We start from the raw sequence: 27,637 nt of genomic DNA, 5'->3' as shown, positions 1-27,637 counted from the left end.
TGTTGGCAGGGGGAGTCATCAGAGTGTTCTGAGCAAGACAGTAAGTGATCAAATTTATTGGTTGGAACAACATAAAGAGTGAGAAAGATAGCCTGGAGGCTGAGTTCTTAGCCAGGGGACTACCGCAATAATCTAGGCAAAAGAAGATGAGGATTGGAATTATGGCCCAGAGGAGGAGAGAAGGAAATACTACATCTATTAGAAGGGTGGAACTGAAAGGACTTGGTTACAATGCTGGAGTGCTGGGAAAGAAACTAATGCAATAGTCCAGGCACTGCCAGTGACCATGGGGAAGGAAAAGAGGAAGATATTTAGGAGACCTTAAAAAATGACGACATGATTTCATAATGATCGGCTGTCAAGACGAAGGGCAAGGAAAGGTAAAAGGTACATGGTTTATAGGCCAGGTGACTGGATACAGGATTCTGTAAGGGCAGAGAGGAAGCATCTGTTCTTTCCTTTACCAATCATGTAATTAACACTGCTTTACTGATACCTACCATCAACCAGGTAGAAAGGGGGCTGGAGGACATTGACAAAAGAAAAGTTGGGATGAAGAGATGGGTATTTTCGATTTGAAATGCCCCAGAGATACCTATGTCGGTATTTTTAAAAGAAAAACGCAGGTCTAAAGCCAAGAAAAGGAGGGGCAGAAGATGTGGCACTCACCTATATAGGGATAGAACATAAAATAGACTTATAGAGAGGAGATTTAATTTTAACTGGCTCCCTACCACATACCAGGTGCTGTCCTAGTTACATGTGACATATGTCATTTAATCCTTATAATAACTCTCTGATACAATTTGGGCTCAAAGAGGTTCCCCAAACTCATGCTTTCTTTTAAAAATGTGAGGTTCAGTGGCACAGTCTGTTGAGCATCCAATTCTTGGTTTCGGCTAAGGTCATGATCTCATGGTCGTGAGATAGAACCCCGCGTTGGACTCCACGGTCAGCGTGGAGTCTCCCTGAGATTCTTTCTCTCTCTCCACTGCCCCTCCCACTCGTGCTCTCTCTCTCAAATAAATATATATTTTTTTTAATGTGAGGTTTCCATTTTCTTTTAGCTCAGTTTTTACAATAAATGGTTTATGATTTTTGACACAGGGCATTCCTGAAAACCATATCTTAAAACATATTAATAGCATTGACTGTAGCATTACTGCCATCTAACCAGTTACAACCAGAAACCAGTACGAAGTATTAGTAACGCTGTTCAAGTAATGCACAAGCAGAACTGGAGTCCTTGGTGGAAAATGATAATTAAATACAACTGACACTGAGAGTTGGTTAAAAAAACCCTTACATTCAGAACGTGTGTGTGTGTATATAATATAAAGGATATCTTTGTTGGTACAGTGTGCAAAACCCGTGGTCCTATCTCTTGCTTTACTCAGTGTCACTTGGCTACAGGCTCACCCTGTTTCCTATTCTAATCAGGGAATGAGATACAGAACCCACTGGTCTTGCTCAAAGAGGTTATAAATCTCATATTTGGGGATTTATAACAAGTCGCATATACTTCTGTCTCTGGCCCTCCATTTTCTGATGATCACACCAATATTCCCCACAGTACCCCAATTCCCTCTAATACCATTCCCCTGGGTCAGACCCTAGCTAGGCCCGGTACCTGAGGCTGTTGGCTGGACTCTAATTCCAACCTATCACTAGCCTAAGTTCTCACCAGCCTCTCTCTAGTCACTGTCACCTGTACTCTTTTACAGATGCATCTTGCATTGGGTCAGTTCATCCACCAAGTCTCCAGGACACACAAAGCCACTGAAATGCTAGGATGTCCTGCTGAAAATCCCACCCCAATTATGAAGATGGCCATCGCTGCCAAATGTATCCATTTTCTCCTTATCACATTAGCCTTTAAAATATTTTCACATAATTTCCATGATAGCATTGATCCTTCCCTGTTTAATGTATTATTTATTTATTGCATATTTCCTCATCACCACCAGAAACAAAGCTTCATGACAGCAATGACCTTGTCTGTCTTGTTCGTTGCTGTATTTTTCAAGCCCTAGAACAATGCTAGAGACTGCGCTGCCCTTGAGTAAAGGTTCCCTGTAGTATATGCTGTTGATGCCCTACACAGATCTCCTTTACCACCAAATGCACCTAGCCCTCAGCTACTGCAGCCATGATTTCTGAAAGCTCATAGCTGTACCCTTCTCCAAAGAACTGCCCTCCAGCCGTGGAGCTATGTTGCCCAGAAATGCCTGGGAGGTCACAGGTCCCCCCTTATCCTCTCCTAGAGGGCGGCCCATAACCAATGATTTACTGATATGGAGGCAAAAAGCTGGCCCTCGTGCTTCCAAATCAGGTAACCGGGTAGTGTCATTCATCCAGAGCTCTCTGTGAGGAGGCTGAGGCCAGACTTCAAAAAAACCATCTCTTTTCCATAGCTGCATCCTAACTCCTCGCCTCCCTGCAAGTTTTACCTCAAAGCCCTCCCTCTAAAATTACTTCCATCTTGGGCTCTGCTTCTAGAATACCCATCCTAGATATTTGTTGACTGTTTGAATGAATGAATGAATGAATGATGTAAAAAGGTAGAAACAATTCTTACATTTTCTAGCAATGTCCTAAATTCTTCCTGTACAAAATACCACAGATATATCGCAGTTAACAGAAAGTACTTAACAGAGTTGTGAACTAAGCAATCTTATTAAGATGCAAATATACTTAATCTAAGCACCTCACGCCATCCCCATCTGCTCTTGTCACTGCCGCCATTATCCGAAGAGTCTGGCGAACAGCAATATTTGCCTCGCTTATAAGGAGCAGCACTTTATGAAGCATTTTAGATTTTAACAAATAAAAAGACTGTTGAGAGGTAGAGGGCACTGGCCCAGGGTATGTCTTCACTCTCTCTGCTTACCTAAGGGTGCTGTAAGAAACCGGCCACTCATGCTCACTGGAGAGGCCGAGAAAGAGAGAGAGAGAGAGAGAGAGATAAGAGCAGATATAAGTGGTTAGGATGTGATGTTAAGCCTGTTCAGATAATCTGATATGGAAACAATTGTCAACTTGAGTTTATTTTTATTTTTGTTACAACTAAGGACTGAAACCTTTTTTAATCCTTCCCCCATCAGAGTAACCCTAAAATCATTACGGAAGTCAGTGTGAAAAAATAATTCTCTTTAACAAAAATGTGTTTTACAAGTTAAAAAGAAAACCACAAAGAATTGGAAGGTTATAAAGTAAATTGACATTAGTGACTGATTTGAAAAAGGAGAAATGACACTGGGGTGGTGGTTGAATGGGGCTTGAGCAATAATTACAGCATTTTATTTCTGTAAAAGGATGAGTAGAATCAAATTTGAGAAAAATATTAACAGTTGTTAAATCTCAGTGATAAATTTGGGTATGTGTTATATAGTTCTATTTACATTTTTTGGATTTTTAAGGTTTTTCTCAATCTAAAAAAGTACAGAACACTTGACAGGAATGTGGCTATTCTCTAACGGCAAGGGACATGGCAAAACTAAGACAAAATGCAAAGGGCATCGGTGGTTCTCAAGCTTTTTGAGCTTGTGGCTTAGGAAGTACAAATGAAAAATCGTCCTTGCTTCCAGTCTTCTCTTCCAAAACAGCCCACAGCATGCTGGTGGCTGGTACTTCTAGACTCAGGGGTCTGTGTGCAGCTCTGACTCAGCAACCTCTATGACCCTCAACCTGCGGCTGGAGCACCGAGAGAGCTGACGCGGCGTCGGCCTGGGAGGGACATCATGGACAAGGCCACAGGAATTCATCTGGTTTATGTTCTTATGAATTCCCTGCGTGACAGCTGATGATATACCTCAGGAGAGGCAAAGTAAGGTTAATAATCAGGAAAAGTGGTCAAGAAAACAGAAAATGAAATTTTGTAAGATGTTACTATTGAAAAAATGGAAAAATATGGAATAACTGGCCAAAGGAGAGACCTTAGGGTCAAGTTGAGCAAGGATTAGAAATACGAAGCTAGAATTTAAAAAATTAAGCAATTATACATGGACTATAGTCTGGAAAGTAAGACTTGTTTGGCTGACAGTCTTACCACATGGCAGGTACTTTAGTGAGGAACTGACTAAAGTTCTTTAAAAAAAAAAAAAGATTTTACTTTAGAGACAAAGAGAGAAAGTGCAGGGGCAGAGGGAGAGAGAGGGAGAGTCTCAAGCAGACTCTGACCCAAGCGCAGAGCTTGACACAGGGCTTACTCTCACAACCCTGAGATCATGACCTGAGCCGAAACCAAGAGTCGGACACTTAACTGACTGGACCACCCAGGAGCCCCACAAATTCACCAAAGTTCTATCATCATGAAAATACTATTCAATCAACACAACAAAGTCAAGAAGCAACATAGTACAGTGGTTAGAGCACAGGACTGCCGCCAGGTTATAAAAAGCCCGCTCTGTAACCTCAGAAAAGTTATTTAACTTTTCTGTGCCTCAGTGTCCTCACCTGCAAAACAGAGAGGGGGATAGTACTGATCTCAGAGAGTTGTAGTGAGCAGTAATGAGTTACAATTTGAAAACAGCTCAGAACCGTGCCCAGTTCAGAGTAGCTGCTGCATACATGTTTGTTAAAGAAATAAAATAACACAGAAATTTAAATGGATTTGAAGATCATCCAGAAAGGAGTAAAAAATTATTAAAAACCTGAAGATCTACATGAAAAGGCTGGAGAGGGGCTGGCATAATTCCTTTAGTGAAAAAGAGGCAGTAGAAGGCATTCTTAGTGGGAAAACTACTGTCCAATGGCTGATAAAATTGGTTCTAAAATAGCTTTTTCAAACTCATAGTGGGTAAGATGAGACAGGACTATCTCAGAAGTTTTGCACAGCAGCTAACATGTGACATGTCTGCAGTCCTCTGATGCTCTTATCAGTGCTAAGGATGTCTTGATGGCTCAACACTAATTTTTTCTATGAGACTTAGAAAAGCTTTTAGTTTTTCTATTTTCTGTCAATACAGCTATTTTCCCTCTGGGACTTTGTGAATTTCTAAATTTATACTGCCGCATTCAGTTTTCTTCAGCCTGAGTAAAGTCTTGTATGTTGAATTATGCTGTGCCCGTATCATCCTCTTGGCAACAACCCTCGCCTCTATGCACGTAGAGCCCACGTTATACCAAGCTGCCTCTCACTTCCTGGTTTTTAGATAGTATGTTTTCAATAACCATAATGCCCTGTTCTCTGTTCTATACTTAGAAAACTCCTGCTGATCTCTTAACATTCTGTTTGAGTGCCACCTTCCCCAGACACCTTCACCGTATCACATGCGTGTACTCAGAGAGTTGGGCACCTCTCCCCAGTGTTCCCACAGAACCTGCACATGCTTCTTTCACAGCTCAGATACAGCACTGTATTGTAAATGCTGTAGTCTCACCCGCCGGCAAGCAAGCGAGCTCCTCTAGGTCAAGATCGGTATCATCATCTATACATCATCAGTGCCTTAAAAGCCACTGACATACAAGAGGAATCTAATAAATACAAATTAGATACATGAATTAATACATAATGAATAAACCTGACTCTTGCCTTCAAAAAGTCTCCTATTTAGATGGGGAGGCATGGCTGGGAAAAGTGGAGGGGATGCAAATGAGATGTAGAAATTAAATACAATGCAAATCAGAGTGAGATAAGAAAGTGGGGTATGTAGGAAGAAACTAATATTTATTAGTTTGCCTAAATATTTAAGTGCCTAAAATATGTCAGACACTGGTCCTTTCCACACATTCTCTCATTTAATTTTCACAACCATCCTGCCATGTATTATTATTTCAATTTGATAAGTAAGGAAATTAGGATTCAAGAAGTTCAAAGCCACCAAAAAGTTAATGGCAAAGACAGGACTTGATCTCCAAAACCCATGTTCTTTCTTTCTCAATGGTACAAATTTAGTCCTATGCCATTTCAGAGGAAGGAAAAGTTACATTCAGAATGACAAATCAGAAAAGGTTCCAGGTAGAGGTAACAATGCACCAAATCTTGAAGGATTAGGAGAGAAACAAAATGTATTTTAGATGGAAGAATAAAGACAGGCATGGATACAAGCTCAAAACTTGTAAGTAGGACACAGAATGGTCCAGTCTGGAATAAGCTGAGCAGACACGAAGAAAATCCCACTAAAGAGAAAGTTTGGACTATATAGGGAACCTAGGAACTCTATACACACCATGGGCATCACTATTAGAAAAATAACCAATCAAGAGCATATGGGTCATGCTAATGACTGGATCTGTGCTGTCATCTTCACATATGAAGGCGAGCAAATGGAAAAAAACTGGTAAAATAAGTATTTCAAAGCCCTACGAAAATTCTTAATATAGAAGCATACTTTTATCCAAGAGGAAATGTAGCTAAAGAAGTTGACCTATCATGTGTCCTCTTTAATGTCAAAGTAATATAACATAGTGGAAAAACAAATAAATAGACAGTACTTCACAAATATGAAGCACAGAGTCTCTTCTGTTTGTAATATATATCATAAAAGTAATTATACCCATTAATCTTTTAAATTACCTAAATCACACAGAGGACAACATCTTGATTTTAACTAAAGACACAAATTAAATTGCCTACCTTGCTCATTTTTATGAGATCTGATCATGAAAATATAAGATGGTAATACTTAAAAAATATACTGGTTTTATGTTTTATTCATGTACGTTTGGCGATGGTTTTACTTATCAAGAGAATGTGTTGAGTGGCCCATAACTAATTTTGTTGGAATGACATCTATAAACTAAACTGAATGTGATTATTTAGACAGTGACATTGCAAATCTATGAAAAGGAATCTAAAATAAACAAAGTAAAGACATTAAGTAGGTTACCCATAGATCAGAGAATTCCAGAATATTTTTTTGGACTGCTGTTTTTAGGTCTTTTAAAACATATGTTATTCTTAAAGCAATTTTATGACCTTAAATTTTATGGCAAATATAGCCTTAAAGTTTTATATAATGAAAAAACTCCCCACATTGAAATCAAGTTTAATTAATGGAAATCTTTTAATATTATATATTTTAAACAGAAACAAAGTTTTTCTTCCAACTTCTTATAGTATATTAAATATCAAACATTGCCAAATAGAGATACCTGGGTCTGGGTTAAAATGAGTAGATATTTTATTTGTAATAAATCATCAATCACTAATGTAGCAATGGGTGCTATAAACAAAAATAATACAAATATTTGGTTTTGAAATTTATTACATTTCAGTTTTTCCATAAATAACACATCTATATACTTACACAGGCAATGTCAAATTTCAACAGAACATAAATAAGCAGCATATAATTTACTATTTATGGATCATTTGTTACCTTAAGGCAAAAGATTGGTATAAAAGACACTGTAGGCAGAAAGTAAGGCATGGTATCTCTCTCTAATCTTCTAGAAATGACCTTGTCTACCTTTCTTAATCAGAGATGAAAGAACTGACACCCAAAGGGAAACCCAAGGATAAAGAGTCCTAAACACATATATAAATTAAAGACTGAAAATATATTATTTAAGCATTCATATAAAAAAGTTTAAAAAAGAAAAGCACATTAAACCCAAAGAAAATAAAAAGAAGGGTATAATAAAGATAAAATCAGAAATTATTGAATATAAAAGAAACATACAAAAGCCAAAAGTTGGTTGCTTGAACAGACCAATAATGTTGATAATCTCCTGGAAAAACTGATCATTTATGAATAAAAGAGAAACCAAATAACCAATACCAGGAATAAAAATGACGATATCATTACTGAGCCTAAGGACAGTAAAATATCATATTATAAACTTTATATCAATAATTAGAAAGAATAATTCCTAGAAAAATAAGACTTATCAAAACTTCTTATAACTATTAAAGATAATGAATTATAAGCAAAAGGCCTGTTTACAATCAGTGTGACAGTGACATACACCCAGGAATAATTACTAAGTACCTGTTTTATTTCTTCGCCTCCTTTTTTTCTGATTATGCTAAGTAACCTCCATAATTTACAATCAGAATTGACTGATGCAATTCAACCTAATACATCCTTCTTTAGAAATATTTTGGTGTTTAACATATACAAATGGGAAAACTGCCCCATCATACAAAGGACTCTCACATAAAGTGACTTCTTTTTTTCTGGGGCATAACTTTGTGAACTAATTTCAACCTCTGATGTCATCTTTAAGAGAAGTTGGTTTTTTGCTTAACTATTTTAAAATCTAAAATTTAAATTCATTTGTTTTTGCTCTAAATTGACATTACATGCTTAAGTGGCATCAAAATATACACTAATTAAAAGTTTCAAATAATTACATATTTTTAAGGGCACCACTATATGGTAGAAACTAAATACAATGCAACCAAAATAAAACAGCTCAAATTCTCCTAAGAATGAACAACTGCAATGCTCACTGTATCATACATAAAATGTAAAATATGGTCTTTCCATGTGCCTTGTGGCTCAAAAACTAGAACTGTAATGTTATAAACAAAAGTTATTCAGGTGAGAACTAGCAAACTAGTCAAACTTCATGATTCTTTCATTATTTTCCTCCAACTTTGTCCATAAGGTAGAAAAGCTGGTTTAAAAGCTTAAAGGTGAAGGGAAAAAGTAGTCAGTTTTTCAGATTCAGGTGATAAAATACTGAAATAATTATAAACAAGAACAGTATGATAGCTCCTTGACAACAGAAATTATGTTTCTTATTTCTTTATCTCCTAAAACACCTAGTCCTATAATCTTGACATAGTAAATTACTAAAAAAAAAGGGGGGGTGTTGAAATTCTTAGGTTTACATAAGGCATCATTCATACAAAGTAGAATCATGAGAAGTTGAGGAAATAGGCTAGAAATTTTCTGAAACTATGTAGGCAAACTATACAAGTTATGAAGCTGGGTTGGCCTTGCTAAGCTCTATTACAATTAGCAAATTAAAATTCGCACATATTTTGTTAAATTTATTCCTAAGTATCTCATGTAAATAATACTTCAAAATTATTTTTTATTTAAATTCAATTAGCCAAGGTATTGTACATCATTAGATGTCCCCCTGCTTCTGCTCTTTCTCTGCCAAATAAATAAAGTCTTTTTAAAAAAATGCCTCATATCAAGTTGAGGAAGTTTCCTACTATTTTAATTTGCTGCAATGTTTTATTATGAACGGGTATTAAATCTTACCAAATGCTTTTTTGGCAATGATTGAAATGATCATATGGTTTTTTTCCCTTATTCTATAAATTAAATGAATTATATTATTTGATTTCCAATGTTAAGTCAACCTTTTAATCCTGGGATAAAACCCACTTGGTTATGACGTATTATCCTTTTTATATATTCTTGAATTTGATTTGTTAATACTTGTTATGGATTTTTTGTATCCATGTTCATGGAAAATGAATTATTTATATAATGCAGGTCTGTTGGTGAAAAAATATTCTCAGATTTTGTTTTTCTGAAAATGTTTTTATTTTTAAAGAATTTTTTGCCAAATACATTATTCTACACTCACTTTTTTTTCTACTTTTGGCACTTTGAAAACAATCATTTCACTGAATTGTGGTCTGTATTTATTTCATATGAAAAGTCAGCAGTCATTTTTATCATTTTCCCCTGTATGTAATACGTCTTTTTTTCCTTTGGCAGTTTTAAAGATTTTGTCTTTTAATTTATAATAATTTGAGTATAATGTACTTCATTTTGGTTTCCTGTTTATCCTGCTTGAGATTCACTGAGTTTCCTGGATTGGTGATTTTATGCTTTCAATCAAATTTGGGAATTTTTCCACCATTATATCTTCAAATATTGTTTGGCCCCATTCTTTCTCCTTTCTTTTGAGACTCCAATTGCTCATATGTGAAACTGTTTTTTTAGAGTTGCCATTCCTATGTTGAGAATTCCTAATTATTCCCTCATTATGCTCATTTCCCCCCTTTAAATGCCTGAAAATATTTATGGCAACTGTTTTATAGTCCCTGTCTGCTATTTCCACCATCTGTCATTTTTGGGTTTATTTCTATTGACCAATTTTCCTGCTTCTTTGTATGTCTAGTAATTTTCTATTGAATGCTTGACATTTTGAATGCTATGTGTTGTTGAATGGATTTTAAAGTCTTCCTTCATTTCATGTTAAGTTTGTTTGGCTAAGAAGTTAGCGTATTTTTGAATAAGACTGATCTTTTAAAGACATTTCTCCCTTAATATCTATCCCCTTAGTTTTTAAAGTCATTCTGTATGAGAAAAACTTTTAAAATATTACAAATAGCAAGCATCCTTGTGTTCTCAAGGCTTATGTTTTAACTTATTAAGGATGGGCATAGAGTAGCTTTCATTCTAGGGGTAGACTGGTTCTACTTCTAATGCACAGACTTTACAGAATATCTTCTGAATACCAGGAGTGTTTAATGAAGGCTCCTAACCACCTGGGAGATCTGGTAGCTGTTCAGCTCACAGATCCTTGGTAGTTGTAAGTTTCCTAGTGTTTGTGAGTCTTGTACAGTTTTATAATTCTTTACTATGGTAGGACTAATCAGGTACCACTTACTCTGTAACAGTCAGAGGTATAAATCCCAAGAGGGAGCTTTTGACCATCTCTCAGCTTTATATTGGTTCTCTTCTCTTTTTCCTATGACTCATTAATTCTGCCTTCTTTCCCCGTATATTTTTCTCTTAAGAACTTATCATTATTTAATGAAAGGACCCAAATGAGAAATTAATTCTTGTAAATCAACCTAATGTTTTTTTGCACTACACAATATTTTTTATCTCCTGGATATATCTCCTTGAATTAAAATAATAATTCAATCTAGTTTTAAGTTGCTTATTACTTGTTATATTCCTTGATTTCTCTATTTCTTTCTCTTTCTCCCTCTCCATCTCTCTCTCTATTTTGGTGGATCTGCTACTTATTTTTATTTTAGAAAGATTTAGAACAGGTTGACTGAGAAAGCTAAAACAATTCATGTCAAGAATATCTATCTGATTAAAAGTTGTCCTTGAACCAGCATTCTGACCACACAAAACTAAATAATCCACAAAGTGTTTAAAAGGAAGGCAAGGAGACTAATAACTTACTTCTTCTACATTTTTGGTTCCTTACCTCATACCTGAGATCATATAGTTTATTATTTCTCCTTGTGAGAAAATTTAGCTTCCTGTTAGTGAATGGGCTTAGTCTCTTCATATTTTTATTCTAATTTAAGACCCTTTATGTTGATGAAATCTGCTCCTAGAATGTAATGTTCAACACTCTCTGTCCACAAAATATCTATTAATTCATGTTTATAAAGCATTAGTCACTAAAAAAATACATTTTGCAATGTTTTACTGCCTTTTAAGGAAAAGAGAGATAAGGACAGGAGGAACAGAAATGAAACTGGTTTATAAAATGGGCTTTTGAGAAAGTATTTTGAAACTGTGCTGGGAGAAAAATAAATGATTAAACCAGATCTCAAGAGGTTGTTGGTCTTATACTCTTACCTGTGCAGCTGGATGTATTCTCGGGGTCTGTTGAGCAGGTGAAGGAATCTGTCAACAATCTTGTTTTTTCCTACACCCTGTAATTACAGAGAAAATTAAGTAAAAAGAGACTTTCATGGAGGTAAAACAAACCAGAAGAATCTTTTGCCAAATCCTCCTTTCTCAAAGTTTGTACTATTTCAGCTCATTATTAATGAAAATATACACATACACATATACATATACACATACATACACACATACATGTTTACATATAGCAAATACAGCTTCTCTGACATAAAGACTTTTTAAAAAATTTACTTCTAAATACACTAGCTTCATTACATCAGATACACTAAACATGCTCTTCTTATTTAAAAGGAATTATTTTTAGCCTTCTACAGCTTGTTTTTTTTCTGCTTCATAATTTTACACTGAAGTTTAGACATTACCACACAATATTAACCATTTCAGATTTGAAGAATGGCATCAAAGGCAATAAAGTAGGTATAAAAACAATGATTTTTCTTATCAGTTCTTTGGAAGTATGGTTTTCAGTTACAGGCAGATAAATATAATACTATAATTTTGTTTTAATCAAACCCTCATTTCTTTTCCTTCTATCCCACTTTTCAGTCGTTCAAAACCATGGAAACCTAAATTATAACCAGGGTTTATTAGTAAGTTTCAACTATATCTGCTCTTACTAGGAATGTCCTCATTTCCTTACCACTTATTGATGCTGAGAGTTGCTGTCCTTTTGTGGAAGACAGACTGTTAAAAATGGAAACCACTCCAATGCCAGTTCCACATTTTAAAGTTTTCACTTAGAGACAGAATACTCTATTAATGGGACTCTTTTAACAAGTGGGTTGTGTGGGAAGAATAGAAGTGGTTAAAAAGCTAAATTCCATATATCATATGTTCTAGCAATAAATAACTTACTGATTTCTTACACCCTGTCAGACTCTACCCTAAGTTTTTGCATATGTTATTTCATTCAATCATCATAACAGTTCTATGAGGTACGTAATATGATTACTCCAACCTCACAAATCAAGACACCAAGACTCTGAAAAGCTAAGCAACATGTTCACGGTCACACAGCTAATCACAGGGGAACCAGGATTCAAATCCAGGTCTGTCTGATTCTGATGCTCATGCTTTTAATCCCAACATTATGATCACATTCCTTTCAGTTTGAAATTGATTTAGGTAAACTGGGCCTTGAATTTTCTCTTTCCCCACTTCTAGGAATGCATCCTAAAGAAATAATTAGGCAGATCAGGGAAATGCATGGTGCTGAGCATTAAGAGCAGAGGAAGCCCAACAGAAGGAAGCAGGCATTATCATCACTATTTCTGCTACATACTCATATATCTTGTAAAGAAAGGCACTCTACAAGCACAAGGGATAAAAATTCAAATCAACCCAATGAGTATTTACTGAGCATCATCATAGTCTTAGAACAGTGACAGTTCCTCTAAGATAAACAGATTCTCAAAGAAATTATGAGAATTTGTCCTTCACAAATCTCAAAAGGAGGCAAGACACATACATATGGGTGGAGCACAGAAGACAAGTCACCAGTGTAGATAAATAACTGTTAACTTATATGACATAGGTTCGTTCGTTCGTTCTTTCTTTCTTTTTCTTTCCTTTCCTCTTCTTTTTTTTTTTTAAGGTAGGTTCCACACCCAACTGAACTCACAACCTTGAGTTCAAGAGTCAAATGCTCTACCAACTGAGCCAGCCAGGAGCCTCCTATGATATAGGTTCTTTTTTTTTTTTAAGTCTTTTTTTTTTTTTCAAGATTTATTTATTTATTTGACAGAGAGAGAGAGAGAGAGCACAAGCAGAGGGAGCAGTAGGCAGAGGGAGAGGGACAAGCAGGCTCCTTGCTGACCAAGGAACCAGACACAGGTTTCAATCCCAGGACCCTGGCATCATGACCTGAGCCCAAGGCAGATGCTTAACTGACTGAGCCACCCAGGGGTCCCTATAATATAGGTTCTAACAGCCTTAGAATCTTTCTCTTCTCTTTGGTCCACTAAATATGTCATAAGATGATAGATGGAAGAGAGACTAAGGGGACTGGACTGATTACCAACTACTTAATAAATAAGACAGAGGTATGAAGCACACATAGACAGTAGCAAGTAATTAAGATCCATTGTACATCTCAAATCAGAGAGAAACACAATAAAATCAATGTTTAAAGAAGGTCAATATGGCAATAATATTCAAAATATACTGACTGACAAAAGGAAAGGCCGGTATGCAGGAGACTGACTGTTTATTCATCCAACATAGAAACAAGCATTTATTGAGTGCTGGCACGTGCCAGGAGAGAGAGCAGCGAACAAGGCAGAGAAGGTTTCTGCTTTATGCAGCTTCCATTGCAGGAGTGTGGAGGCAGATAGACTAGAAAGTAGATTAGAAAAGTAGGTAGAAAGGCAGCAAGATATAATTAGACAACTAAATAAATAAGAAAATTATCAAATAGTGAGATTCTCTACACAGAATTAGGATAGGGTGAAGCAATACCGACTGGGTGGGTATTAATATGGATTTAGAAGTGAAGACCTTTCCTCAGGTTACTTTAAGCTAAGATCTAAATGACAAGGAGCCAGTGCTATGATGATTATAAAAGGCACATTCCAGGAGAAGTGTCACTGCAGCTGATCCCCTAAAGTGGGAATAAGCTCAGGATATCTGAGGAACAGCCAGTGTGTTCAAGTGTGGTGGTGAGAAAAGAATATACAAGATAAAGAAATAAAAGTAAGTAGGGCTGCAGGGCGCCTGTGTGACTTAAGTCAGTTAAGCGTCCTACTCTTAATTGCGGCTCAGGTCATGATCTCAGGGTCATGAGATCCTGCCCTGTGTCAGGCTTTGCGCTCAGCTGGGAGTCTGCTGGAGATTCTCTCTCCCACTGCTCCTCCCGCTGCTCTCTCTCTGTTTTTCTCTCCCTAAAAGAAATAAATAAATCTTTAAAAAAAAGTAAGTAGGGCCTAATAAACTAAGTTTTACAAGCCAAGGTGAAGAAATGGGATTTTGTTCTATGAGATGGGGAACCACTGGAAGATTTTTTAGCAGAGAAATGATATGAACTAATACAGTTCATTAAAAAATCACTTTGGTTAGGTACGGAGAGCGAATTATAAGGGAGGGAATAAGGATGGAAACTGGGAAACCAGTTGGAATGCTACTACAAAGAGTCCAGGCAAGAGACGGTGATGGCTTAGATTAGGGAGGTATAAATGTCTGAGAAGGAGGGATTCCAGCTGTTTTGCAAGTAAAGATGACAAAACTGGATGATGGATTGGACGTGGGAGGGTAAAGGAAAAGAAAGATCAAAGATTATTTCTAGATAGTTCCTTGAGTAAAAAGATGGGGAAGACTAGGGGAGGAAGACTCTTTTTCCGGAGCAAAATCAAGAGTTAACTCTATCTTTCTCCAAAGCACTTATTATCATTTAACATTCTATCAGTATATTTACTTGTGTGTTATTGTTCTCCCAGACTGGAATTGTTAGCTTGTCAAGAAGCTTGTTTTGTTCACTACTGTATTGCTAGTGTCTAGAACAGTGCTGGCACAAAGTAGGCACTCAGCTATTGGTCAAATGAATTAATGATGTCTCCATCTCTGGCAGAAACCCCAGGCATCCTCAGTACTTCTCACTCCACCTCTCAATTTATAACTAATTCCTTTCATGTCTACCTCCAAAATATATGTTAAGTCTGCCTATTTCTCTGGCATCTTTTTAAACCAAAGAAATGTCCTATCTTGTCTAGAACAGTGATTCTCAAGCTTTGATTAACAAATGAGTCAGCTTTGAGATCTTGTTAAAATGCAGACTGATTCAGGAGGTCTGGGGTGGGGTCTGAGACTATGTATTTCTAAGACGTTTCCAGGTTGGCACCAATGCTGCTGGTCCACAGACCGTACTTTGTGCGGCAAGAACATGTATCTGCAGTAGTCTCACAACTGAGCTCCCTACATTCATTCATGCTATTTTGAATGTATTTTCCACACTGCAGCCAGAGTAATCTTCTTAACAGATAAATTAGATCATGTCATTCTGCTCAACCCCATTTGATAGCTTCTCACTGCATTTAGAATAAATCTGAAAATCTTTCCTGTGGCCTGCAAGGTCCTACATGCTCTATCCTTCCCTTCAGTCCTCCTGTGTCACTCTTTTCCTCCCAAACACTGTTCTAGTCACACTCAAATTCCTTCAGTTCTTAAAAGATTCCAAGCTCTTCCTACCTCAGGGGCTCTGCACAAGCACATCCTTCTCCTTGGGGAGCTTTTCTCTCACTCACCATCCTAGCCATTCTCATTCATTATCTCAATCCCATTCCTCCCAAAGGCCTTTACTACCTCCTGATGTAAGTCAGGTCCTTCCTCATCTCCCATACTAATGGGTATTTTCCCTTCTTAAGCATAAATAGATTTATATATGTGACAACTTATTTAAAGTCTCTCTTATCCATTGTTCTGTGAACTGAAAGTGACACGGGGGCAGCATCCAGGCCTCTTTACTGCTGTATCCCCAGAGCCCGGCACAGAGTCTAACACAAAAATGCGCTCAATAAATGTGTCCAATGAATGAATGAACACAGAGAATTCAGAAAGTACCGGAAAAGGGTGTAAATCCCAGTAAGATATATACTGTGACCATGTTAAAAAAGACAACAAACACTGGAAACTGATGAGTTATAGACTTGTAAAAACAGGACAAGTTTTGCAAATGATCCAATTTATATATTTCACCTATGAAAGATTCAGTTATCAGAGCTGTCAAACTGACAAACGCATGAAAGTAAGAACAATGGATCATTTCATCCTCTAGCAATCTTTTTGATATCTAACTGGATTTCTCCCAAAATAGTTATAAGCCTAACATGGAAACAAAAAGAAGGAAAATATTTTCACATTTGCACGTATACTACAAAGCTCCGTAAGCTTTAAATGGCATGCTATAACAAACATAAGATTTTAAAGAGATACATTCACATGAGTAAAATGTGTTTGTTAATATATCACGTCTGTTAATGTCAGTGAATCTAGAGAAAAGCAAGTATCATAAATGCATTATAATGTATGAAATATAGAGGATTTCCTAAAAAGAAACAAATCATGAAAAGCTACTATCTGGAGTTCCTCCTCCCTTCCCACTTCCAAAGTTATGAAATCAGCTAAGCTTTTTCAGACTGCTCCTGAGTACACATACTGTTTTAGGGGCTTACAAGTCCCATAAGTGTAGGACATGACGTGAAGTCCCCAGCTGCCACTAGGGAGCTCTTTTGCCATTTTCTTTATATTAGGGTCTTCAGAATGTCAACCTCAGCTGTCTTCTTGCTCCATATATTCTCTCTGGGCAATCTCATTCACTCCCGTAACTGGAGTCATCACACATGGCTCACGCTTCTTTCCTAAGCTCCAGCTGAGATCCCCTACCCCTAACTGTTGATAAACTTCTGCACCAGATGTTCATACTGGACTCATTATACTGCCACTGAAACCTACTCCTTCTTTCTTTTTAATCCCAGTATAAGAGTACTGTCATATACCCAGCTGCTCAATGAATGAATCTTGGAATGTTTCTGACTACTCTGTTTTTTTCCCATGACCTCCTTCAAAATGTCACCAGAACCTGTGTGGTCTCTATCTGCAAAATGTTTTTATTCTTTCTTCTCATTCTTTTCTCTCCTTTCTTTCCTCCCTCTCTTTTCTAATTCATCAATTATTTTAACACATAATGTGACAGGTACTGTACTAGCTGAGCAAGATCTGAAGGTATCTAGGACAGCCACAGCCCATGGCCACTCACAGCTTACAATCTAGCAGGAAACACAGACAAGTGAGCAAATATAACAGATACACCTGTAACAGTGTTATGATATGGAATATCCAAGTTGCCTGAAGATTTTAGCAAAGGGCTCAGGAAGGCCCACCACACACAGTGATGTTTACTGGAAGATATCAAGGACTTTAAGGAGATAAAGGGGAAGAGGAGGAAGAGGAATGTTCCAGGTAAAGAGAAGAGTATGTGTAAAGACTTGAGGGTAATCGTGAGCTGGAGCGCTGGACATGTCTGAGAGAGGTCTAAGGCTAGTGCAGGAACAAGGGAACGGAGTGGTAAGAAACAAAACAAGAATGGCAGGCACGGTCTAGCCCTGGCAAAGCCTTGGAAGCCACTTAAAAGAGTTTTGGACTGTTTTCCTAAAAGCAACTGAGAAGCCACTGTGGTAGAAAAGTCAGAGGATCAGATGTTGATTTTTGGAAAATCACTCTGGTATAAGAGAGAAAGAATGGAAGCACAGGAAAGCAGTTTGGAAACTCCTTCCACCAATAGGAGATGACAATGGCTTCAACTAAGAAGCAGAAAAAATGGAGGGATTTAAGAGATAATTAGCGAAGAGAACTAACGGGATTTGGTGATGGACTGGATGTGGGGATGAGGAAATGAAGAAGTCAAAGTTTCTATATTAGGCAATGGGAGGGAAGGCAGTGCCATTTACTGACAAATGAAACAGGGGAGGAGAAGTGCATTTGCTGGGTGGGGGAGGGAAGTCTAGTTTTAAAAAAGGCAGTTTAATTTTGGATTTGTTTACTTTGAAGTGCCTGCTTCCCATATCTGCTCCTTCCTCTCCAATGCACTGTCACTACTCAAGGGAAGCCCATCGTCTTGCTCCAACTCTTAGAAAAGATCCTACTTGGTGTCCCTCCTCCAGACTCACAAAAGGCCAGCCCACAAGTTGTTTAGCTATTTTTCTAAAACAGAGATCTCATCAGGTCATTTCTGACTTCATTTTGAAAGCTCTGATAGTTCCTTTGAGGAAATGCTAAAACATAACCTCAGAAGGAATTTCTGTAAATACCCTGAGCAGAAAGGAACAATTATAGTGATTTGCTCTTTCCAATCGTAGTTTTCACCTAGAACAGAAAATCCTCAGGATTACTTTAATTGAATAAATACATAAATAGTATCCTATTCTTCCATCATAAAAATTACACATACTCATTTTCCTCACTGGGAAATGTAAAAAACAAAACATTACCCAATGTGCAACTGCTAAAACAAATCTGCTACCATTTTCATTTTGTTCCTGTGAATACTTATCTTTGTCATTATTCTGTATGTAAAATGTGTATTCGCTAATAGAAATTAGCATGAAGTAGTTTTTACATCATTAACTCTTAGTGAGAATAATATTTAGTGAGTGAAAATTTAAAAACAGAAAAGGCAGCTGTAGAATGAGAGATCCGAAAAAATACAAATTGTCTCGGGACACCTGGGTGGCTCAGTTGGTTAAGCATCTGGCTTCGGCTTGGGTCATGATCCCAAGGTCCTGGCATGGAGTCCCGCATCGGACTCCTTGCTCAGTGGGGAGTCGGCTTCTCCCTCTGCCTGCCGCACCCCTTGTCTGTGCACACTTGTTCTCTCTCTCTTTCTCTCTCTGACAAATAAATAAATAAAATCTTAAAAAAACCCCACAAATTGTCTCATGAGAATGGTGCTTTCTTTTACATTACTCTTCTGTCTCATTGTGTTCTTTCTAACAATCTACTGGAGAGAAGGACCTTCAAAGAGGTGGGAGTCAGATGGCCCTTTAACTACAGGATTAAGAGAAGTAGGGAATATATTATATCCCACACACAGGAATCAAACAGAGGACAGGAAGTAAACATGCTTCCAGTTTCTGTGAGAGAAAAGATCAGGGACCATGATTTTAAGGACTCTGAAAGATTCTGGGATTCTTTCAAATTCTTCAGGTTGATTATTTTAGTAATTCTGTTTCTTCACAGAGATTAGCAGTACAATTCTTTAAAGAAAAAGTCTGTAGATTTGTCTTCCTGGACAAGAACATACAGAACTTGGAAAACGCCATCTGTATCTCATAAAGGGGGAGGAGGAGAAAGGAGTAGAGCAGGAGAAATGATCTAAAGAGGAATGGAGAGGAGACAAGAGAAGATGAGTGTAGGGATGGGATTTGGGCTAAAAGTAAATGTCCTGGGACTTAAATGTTGAAGGATCCTTGTCGTAGCAGGTAAACTTGCAAGCTTCTACGTCAGCCGTCTCTAAGTCTCATTCAAACATGTATTTTTTTTTTTGAAGATTTTATTTATTTATTTGAGGGAGAGAGAAAGACCACAAGCAGAGGGAGGGGGAGGGGGAAAGGAGAAGCAGGTTCCCCACTGAGCAAGGAGCCCGCTTCGGGGCTCAACCCCAGGACCCGGACCTGAGTCAAAGGCAGACGTTTAACAGACTGAGCCACCCAGGCATTCCCTCACTCAAACATGTTCTTAACCAACCAACAGCCTCCAGAACCTTCGTGCTGCCACATCTTTGCTTCTGTTGTTTGTTCTGACTGGAACACCCCATTCTTCCCCCATCCAGCCCTCTTCTTCCACTCACTCCTTAGTGTTCTGATGAAATGTCTCACTTCCCAGAAGCTTTGCCTGACTCTCCCAGTCTTTTCTCTCCTTCCGCTCTGAACACCAGAATGGTTTCCTTCTTTGGGTTCCTAAACCACTGTCTGGCAGCATTCACCACTCTAGTGAATTCTCTAACATTTACCTACTCTAGTAACGTGTCAGGTGCCTCAGCAAGAGGACTGGCTCCGTGAGGCCAGGATCCGCCCCCAGTTCATGTGCCTCACATAGAACCTGCAGGGAGTAACTACTAAAGTTTGAGAAAAGAAAGTAAAAAAGGAAAGGGAAGTTATGGGACGTGCTCCTGCTAAACGAGGTAGAAAGCTATTCCAGGAAGCTTGTGCTCCCTTTGTGCAAAGAGGAGGAAGCTAACACTTATGGAGCCCTCTGCTGTGTGCACACACACCCGTTCAGTGCTTCATCACCTGAAGCCTCACGCCAGCCCATGTGAGTCAGAGGTAATGTACCTGTTTTGGAGAGAAGCAAACTTAAATTCCAAGTAGGTAAGAACCCTGACACAGTGGGATTTGAAGGCACATCCAATCTGATTGGACAGATTGGGCTGTTTTCTGTTTCGCCATACTGCAGAAGAGAACGAACTTCAGGAGGTTGCCTGAATTGATGTACATGGGAGTTTAGATCCTGATGTCGCAGAGTTAAGATCAGTCACTCCAAGACTGTAATAGCCTAAAATGTGTCCAGGAACTCCCTGCATAGAATCCAAGGTTCAAGAGGGAGAACGGTGAGAAAGCCAAGTTTGATCTTTCCTTCTGCAGTAATTTTTAAAATGGACTCTAAGCAAGTGTTTACCACTGCTAGTGTTTGCTTTCCCTCATGTGTTTCCCTGAAACATGTTCCTTCCAGTTCCCCCTAATTCTTTAGTAACACTCGTGGGAGTTAGATCAGTCTGTATAATATGAACAGATGATTTCTGCATAGTGTCCTCATTTCCTTTTTTAAAAAGCTTCTATATGATTGTCATTAACAACTTCCAATGGCAGTAAAAGAATAGCAAACTAAAGAGACTAATATTACAGTAAAATCAGGAGAAATAAATTACAGCTGCTTTTTTTAACCTTAAAATGCCCATCAAATGTTGAACTTTCTAATTCTTTGCTTCCGCCTGAAAACCTTAATATACTAGCAGTTAAGAGACTTGGATTATGCTCTCTGCTTCATCTGTCCCCAGATGGAGGTCTCTACCACCATCTGAGCCTGGATTTGCTCATTTGAATATAGAGGGCCTAGACGAACTGATCTCTAAACACTATTTTTATTCCAATATTCTGTAATCCTGTAATAAAATGTGAGATTACTGCTCTATGAATCTCTGGAAATTTCTTATTTTCCAAATTCTCTCAGCAAACATACATTACTTAGGTAATAAAAAAAATTTTATTAAAAGCGAATAGTAAACCATCCTAAACATTTGCACAAATGTCTTCCCTGTCACAGAGCCAAGGAAGAGTGCCCAGAAGTCAGAGGAAAAGACATACATTTCAACTGCACTACGAGTTTGCATGCCTTGCAAAACACTGACTTACAAAGCTTTCTGTCAAAGTCATTACCTCTCTTTCAAACAGGAATAATAAAAGCCACATCCCTGCAATTTCTCTTTGAAATACTGTGTTGCTATAAAGGGCAAAGTTATACTCTTAGGTAGTTTGGTCATTAGGTATGACCAAAGGAGCCATGACAAATACTGTGGGGGAAAAAGAATCAATATATGTGCAAGAACAAAATACAGATTCAGAATAAGCGCAGGAAAAAAATTCACTAAGAAACACTGGATCGAAAAACTAACGTTAGAGAGAAGGTGGCAGAATGGTAAAAGAATTTCCAGATTGCAATTCAAGCAACTTCACTAAGTAAGGGGCTGGAGAAGGGACACAACACAATATAATATAAAATAAAGATGAATGTCGTATTTGATAAACCCAAGTTTTTCATGGGCCTGGGACTCCCAGGCTGCTGGGGCTACCAGAAGCACAGAACATTATCAAATTCCCTGCTGCCACTACCAGCTGGGTACTACAGGCAAGAAGATTTCAGGACAAAGTGTTCAGTCCTTTACAGATACTAGACAATTATGCTGGCATGGCAACATGGTATATTTCTGATGCTGCATGGTAGCAACCTGCCAGGGCTCAGTTCAAATTATTAATTAGCAAAATTCTCACATTCTTTAATTTTGGTAATAAAATATTAACAGTCTCTCAATATTAAATAATTCAACAAACATGACTTTACCGGAAGAAAAACTAAGCCCATGATCACAGTAAGCCTATGATTAACAGATAGAATGAGATACAAAGAATTATATAGAATTATATAGTAACAATGCACAGAGAGTTCTGCTGAGTTGGCACTAAATATATGTTTACTGATTTTCATCGTGTATAAATATCTCAAAGTCAAAGGCTATGAAGATCAGGAAAGAAAGCAGTTATTTCTAGCCTGGAAAAAAATGGATATGGTTTGGTGTCATTGTACAAATTAATCAGGGACTTAAATTGGCTTAACAAAATATACTCTATATAGTATTTCTTCAGAAGTTTATCAATATTGGTATAATTCTGAATAAAATGTTTATATTCATGAACACTTGTTAGCACCTCTCAGGATAAAGAGAACAGGAGGATATATCTTTCTTTTTTCAAAGAGACTATATATATATATCCTTTTCCAGCTAAATACAATTACCAGCCTTTGTCTAAAGGCTGACTGGAATAAACCAACTGTACAATGACACTTTTGGAGATAATTGAGGAAAACTGAAAATAGGCTAACAGAATATATTCAAGGATTATTATCAATTTGCTACGTGTAATATGGAATAGTGGGTATATTAGAAACAAATACTGAGATATCTGTGAGAAAAAGACATGTAAAAGAATAATGTATGAAAAGACAACATAAAAAAGTGTTGGGGGAGTAGATAAAACAAGCGGGATAAAATGCTGTTAATTTTTCAAGCTAAGTAACCAGTACAAAGGGGTTCATTATATAGCTCCACTTTCTGTAGAAAGTTAGAAAATGCCCTGTACTCCGTATGTGAATCATAGTTCCTGGCCTACTATAAGCACTCAACCAGAGTTAGCAATTACATAGTATTACTGTTGTTGCTGTCACTACTGTTACTAGTGTAAGCATTAGTGTGCTATGGTGAAAAATAAGTTTGAGCTTGGGAGGTCTGAGCCCTAACTCTGCCATTAACTAGCTACGTGATCTTGAGCAAATATTTTAACCTTTTTGAGTTTTAGAAGGCTGCTTTTTTGGTAAAATGTGGAACATAAAAATATTTACCTCAAAAGGCTTTTGTAGAACTAAATAAGAAGATTTTTTAAGAAAAGGAAATTGGAAATTATAAAAAATACAAATATTACCATTTTTAACCCTTACTCATGAGAAACTTATAATGCAATTGTAGATGAAGTCAAATACATATCGCAACAACTTTAAAAAAGTGAAAAAGATACTACAAAATTTCAGGAAACACCACGATTATTTCTATTTGGAGAAGACTAAGAAAGGCTTCCCTGAAGAAGAAACATCTGAGCTTTTGAAAACGCAGGATTTTCCTTGGCAAAGACGAGGGGAAGCACCGTATGAAGCAAACAATATGAAAAATGGCGGGGGGTGGGGAGCGGAGACAAAAGGGCCTGGTTTACTCTGGGAGGGTAAGAAACTTGAATTTAGAAGAACTAAAATTATAAAAGGAGTTTGGAGCCAGGTCACAGTTTGTTTTGAGTGTCTGTCTATGAAAGAGATTTTATCTGATAGGCAAGGAGGAGCCACTTATAACTTTTAGCAGGAAAATAAAATTAAGAGTTACTTTCTAATCATCGAATTGAAAAGAATACCTAAAGAATTAGCACTGTAAAAACATGAAGCACATGAAAGTCAGAAGCAGAGAAGACATCCTAGATGAAAATCAGCCAGAACTGACTTTTTATTTGTAACACGATAGAATTTTGATAACCGCAAACAATATGAACTGTGGAATCCAAGGAGAGCTTAAGAATGAAAATTTCACCACACCACTATTATTGGTAAAATGATACAAAGGGCTGGCTCAAAAATGAAGAAAGAAAGAAACAAAAAACAAGGAAGGAAGGGAGGGAGGAAGGAAGGAGACAAATCTAGCAAATTACTAGATTATATTACTTAGAAGTCATTGTGAATCATTAATTATGTCTCATTAATATAAATTAAAATTCGATGATTTGCTTTGCAATTTTATCTAACATATATATAGATGAAATTTTTATCCCCTAAAATAAAATACTGCATTTTAGAAAAATAACTCTTATGTAAGGGGGTACCTGAACATTTTAGAATACTACATTGCTGGAATAGTTCTTCCTTCAAATATCTGATAAAATGCAATTGTCTCTCAAAATTCAAGCGTTCTTACATAAAATCATAAGTTTATTCTTAGGGAGTTTTTAAACAACATAAAATTGTGCACCTATATGTTGATTCTATAACCCCAAACATTCACAATCAATATTTTGTGTATCAAATAGAATACAGCTCTATAAATCAAAAAAAAAAAAAAGAAAATATGGGAAGAAAAGAGGCTGATTCTCAGTAGAGCTGGGACAGAAGAAGCATCACTGACTCAAAAATAAATAGGCATTTCTTTTTTTCCCTCTCTGTAAAGCTAAAATAAATAGAAACTCATGCTATGATTTAAAAAAAGCCAGCATGAGAACTCTTAATTGCACGAAAGGCACATGTGATGTTATAATTAAAGTCATGGAAAACAATGCACGTAGCAGCACATGAAAGCCGTTCTACAACACGCAGCATTATGTACTAAGACCATCAGATGTGTGTCATTTCAGGCACCTATCCCTTTTGGCTGACAGGCAGCAATTCTGCTTCTCTTATAGGAAAGTTGCCACGCTGTGCCATAAAATCCAACACAGACAACTGAAAGGATTAAAAAAAATCAATTTTACCCCACCAAAATAAGATGTGGGCTACTTAATATTGCTAGGATAAGTGATATTTACGGAAATGTTTTCAACTTCCCAACAGTTATAAAATCTTGTCTAATATCAGATTTCTTCGAAAAGATAGTATTATATGGAAAGAAAAGGTGGGACCTGGCTTAAAAAGATGATAAAACTTGAGATACCTCAAGATCACCACTTACTCTGGAATTTGCTCATTGTAAAAGCTGCTCCCGGAAACAGAGCCATCTTTCGAGATATCTCTCAATGTATAACTTCAACTACGAAAAAGTTTCTTTCATGGACTCTGGCCAGTTTCTAGTTTGCAAAGAGAAGGCTAGGTGGACTGTATGTATCTATAGACAGTTTGTATTAAGAGCATTCATCACACTTTATTGTGTAAATATACCAATGCACTGCTGGCTTCTTTGCCCATATTGAATCCCCAAAGCTATACTTCTGATTTTTTTTTTTTTGAGCAGTCATCACATAATGTTTTAGAAAGAGAAAGAAAGAAGCCTGATCAACTGCTAAAAATAGTTTACTTAGGTTCAAAATAAATCATGTGGGGGCGCCTGGGTGGCTCAGTCGGTTAAGCAGCTGCTGAGGTCCTGATCCGAGGGTCCTGAGTTTGAGCCCCCTGTGAGCTCCCTGCTCAGTGGGGAGTCTGCTTCTCCACTCCTTCTGCCCCTCCCCCTGCTCGTGCTCTCTCTCTCTCTCTAATAAATAAAACCTTAAAAAAAATAAAAATAAAACAAAGTAAATCATGTGATTAAAATAGGCATTTTCTGACTTGTCATTTTGCATTTGAGTGAAAACACCAGTGACATCACCCCATGAGAGTCAGCAGTCCTCAACCTACCAGCTCTACCTTACTTGCCTGTCTTTTTCCTTTTTCTGTTATTTTGTTTCACAAGATAGAATTCTATGCAGGTGAGAAGGTGCACAGAATACTGAGACGTGCTGAAATGCCACTGATAAATGAAGCAAGGCATTTTCAAAGCTATTGATGAAGGGCCTGAGTTACTATGGCTACGAAAGCACACATTCCTGAAAAAGAAATCTCCTAGATGATCAAAACTCTGAGGCAAGCGCGGGGAAAGAGAACACAAAACTCCATTCCATCCTTAGCAAGACCCAGGTCTGTGGGGTTCTTGTTCTGCATTTGCCAACAAATACTGCAGGTGGCTTCACACTGCCTTGCCCGTACCAAATGGAAGCCGTCGAGAGTCTAACTCTAATGAAGCTGGAGGGTATTATGCAAAGTGAAATAAGCCAGACAGGGAAAGACAAAGACTGTGTGGTATCACTTATAAATGTGGAATCTAAACAACAACAACAAAAAGTGGAACTCAGAAACAGAGCAGAGAAGTGGCTGGGGGCAGGAATCTAAACAACAACAACAAAAAGTGGAACTCAGAAACAGAGCAGAGAAGTGGCTGGGGGCAGGGTAACAGGGAGAGGTAGGTAAAAGGGACCGAATTCACCTATAAGATGAAGAGGCTCTGAGGATCTAATGTATAACATGGTGACTATATTTGATAACACTGCATTGCATGGTAACATGTGCGAAGAGAGTAGAACTTAAACATTCTTAGGACAAAAGAAAAGTAAATATGTGAGGTAATAGATGTGTTTAATTAACTAGATGGGAGGAGTCCTGTCACAATGTTTATGTATATATCAAATCTTCACGTTGTACCCTTTATTTTTTTTTTTTTAATTTTATTTTATTTTATTATATTATGTTAATCACCATACAGTACATCCCCAGATTCCGATGTAAAGTTTGATGCTTCATTAGTTGCGTATAACACCCAGTGCACCATGCAATACGTGCCCTCCTTACTACCCATCACCAGTCTATCCCATTCCCCCACCCCCTCCCCTCTGAAGTCTTCAGTTTGTTTCTCATAGTCCATAGTCTCTCATGTTTCATTCCCCCTTCTGATTACCCCCCTTTTCTTTATCCCTTTCTTCCCCTACCGATCATCCTAGTTCTTATGTTCCATAGATGAGAGAAATCATATGATAATTGTCTTTCTCTGCTTGACTTATTTCACTTAGCATTATCTCCTCCAGTGCCGTCCATGTTGCAGCAAATGTTGAGAATTCGTTCTTTCTGATAGCTGAGTAATATTCCATTGTATATATGGACCACAGCTTCTTAATCCAGTCATCTGTTGAAGGGCATCTCGGCTCCTTCCATGATTTGGCTATTGTGGACAATGCAGCTATGAACATTGGGGTGCATATGGCCCTTCTCTTTACTACGTCTGTATCTTTGGGGTAAACACCCAGTAGTGCAATGGCTGGGTCATAGGGTAGTTCAATTTTTAACTTTTTAAGGGACCTCCACACTGTTTTCCAGAGTGGCTGTACCAACTTGCATTCCCACCAACAATGTAGGAGGGATCCCCTTTCTCCACATCCTCTCCAACAATTGTTGTTTCTTGCCTTGTCTATCTTTGCCATTCTAACTGGCGTAAGGTGGTATCTCAGTGTGGTTTTGATTTGAATTTCCCTGATGGCTAATGATTTTGAACATTTTTTCATGTGTCTGTTAGCCATTTGTATGTCTTCATTGGAAAAGTGTCTGTTCATATCTTCTGCCCATTTTATGATTTGTTTATTTGTTTCTCGTGTATTGAGTTTGAGAAGTTCTTTGTAGATCTTGGATACCAGTCCTTTATCTGTGGTGTCCTTTGCAAATATATTCTCCCATTCCGTGGGCTGTCTCTTAGTTTTTTTGACTGTTTCCTTGGCTGTGCAGAAGCTCTTTATCCTGATAAA

General features: G+C 37.5%; 1 protein-coding gene across 5 annotated transcripts in view; it reads right to left on the bottom strand.

Moving 5' to 3' along the window:
- Positions 1 to 27,637, bottom strand: part of VWA8 (von Willebrand factor A domain containing 8) — a 344,886-nt gene that overhangs the window by 157,054 nt on the left and 160,195 nt on the right. For all 5 annotated transcript variants that reach the window (XM_034665237.1, XM_034665238.1, XM_034665239.1 and 2 more), the window contains one exon: positions 11,463 to 11,539. In XM_034665237.1, the coding sequence (XP_034521128.1) occupies positions 11,463 to 11,539 (77 nt within the window). The remainder of the gene's footprint in view (positions 1 to 11,462; positions 11,540 to 27,637) is intronic.

Source organism: Ailuropoda melanoleuca, chromosome 7, assembly GCF_002007445.2.
Source record: "Ailuropoda melanoleuca isolate Jingjing chromosome 7, ASM200744v2, whole genome shotgun sequence".
Classification (NCBI taxonomy): Eukaryota; Metazoa; Chordata; class Mammalia; order Carnivora; family Ursidae; genus Ailuropoda; species Ailuropoda melanoleuca.
This window is presented reverse-complemented; position numbering and strand designations above follow the sequence as displayed.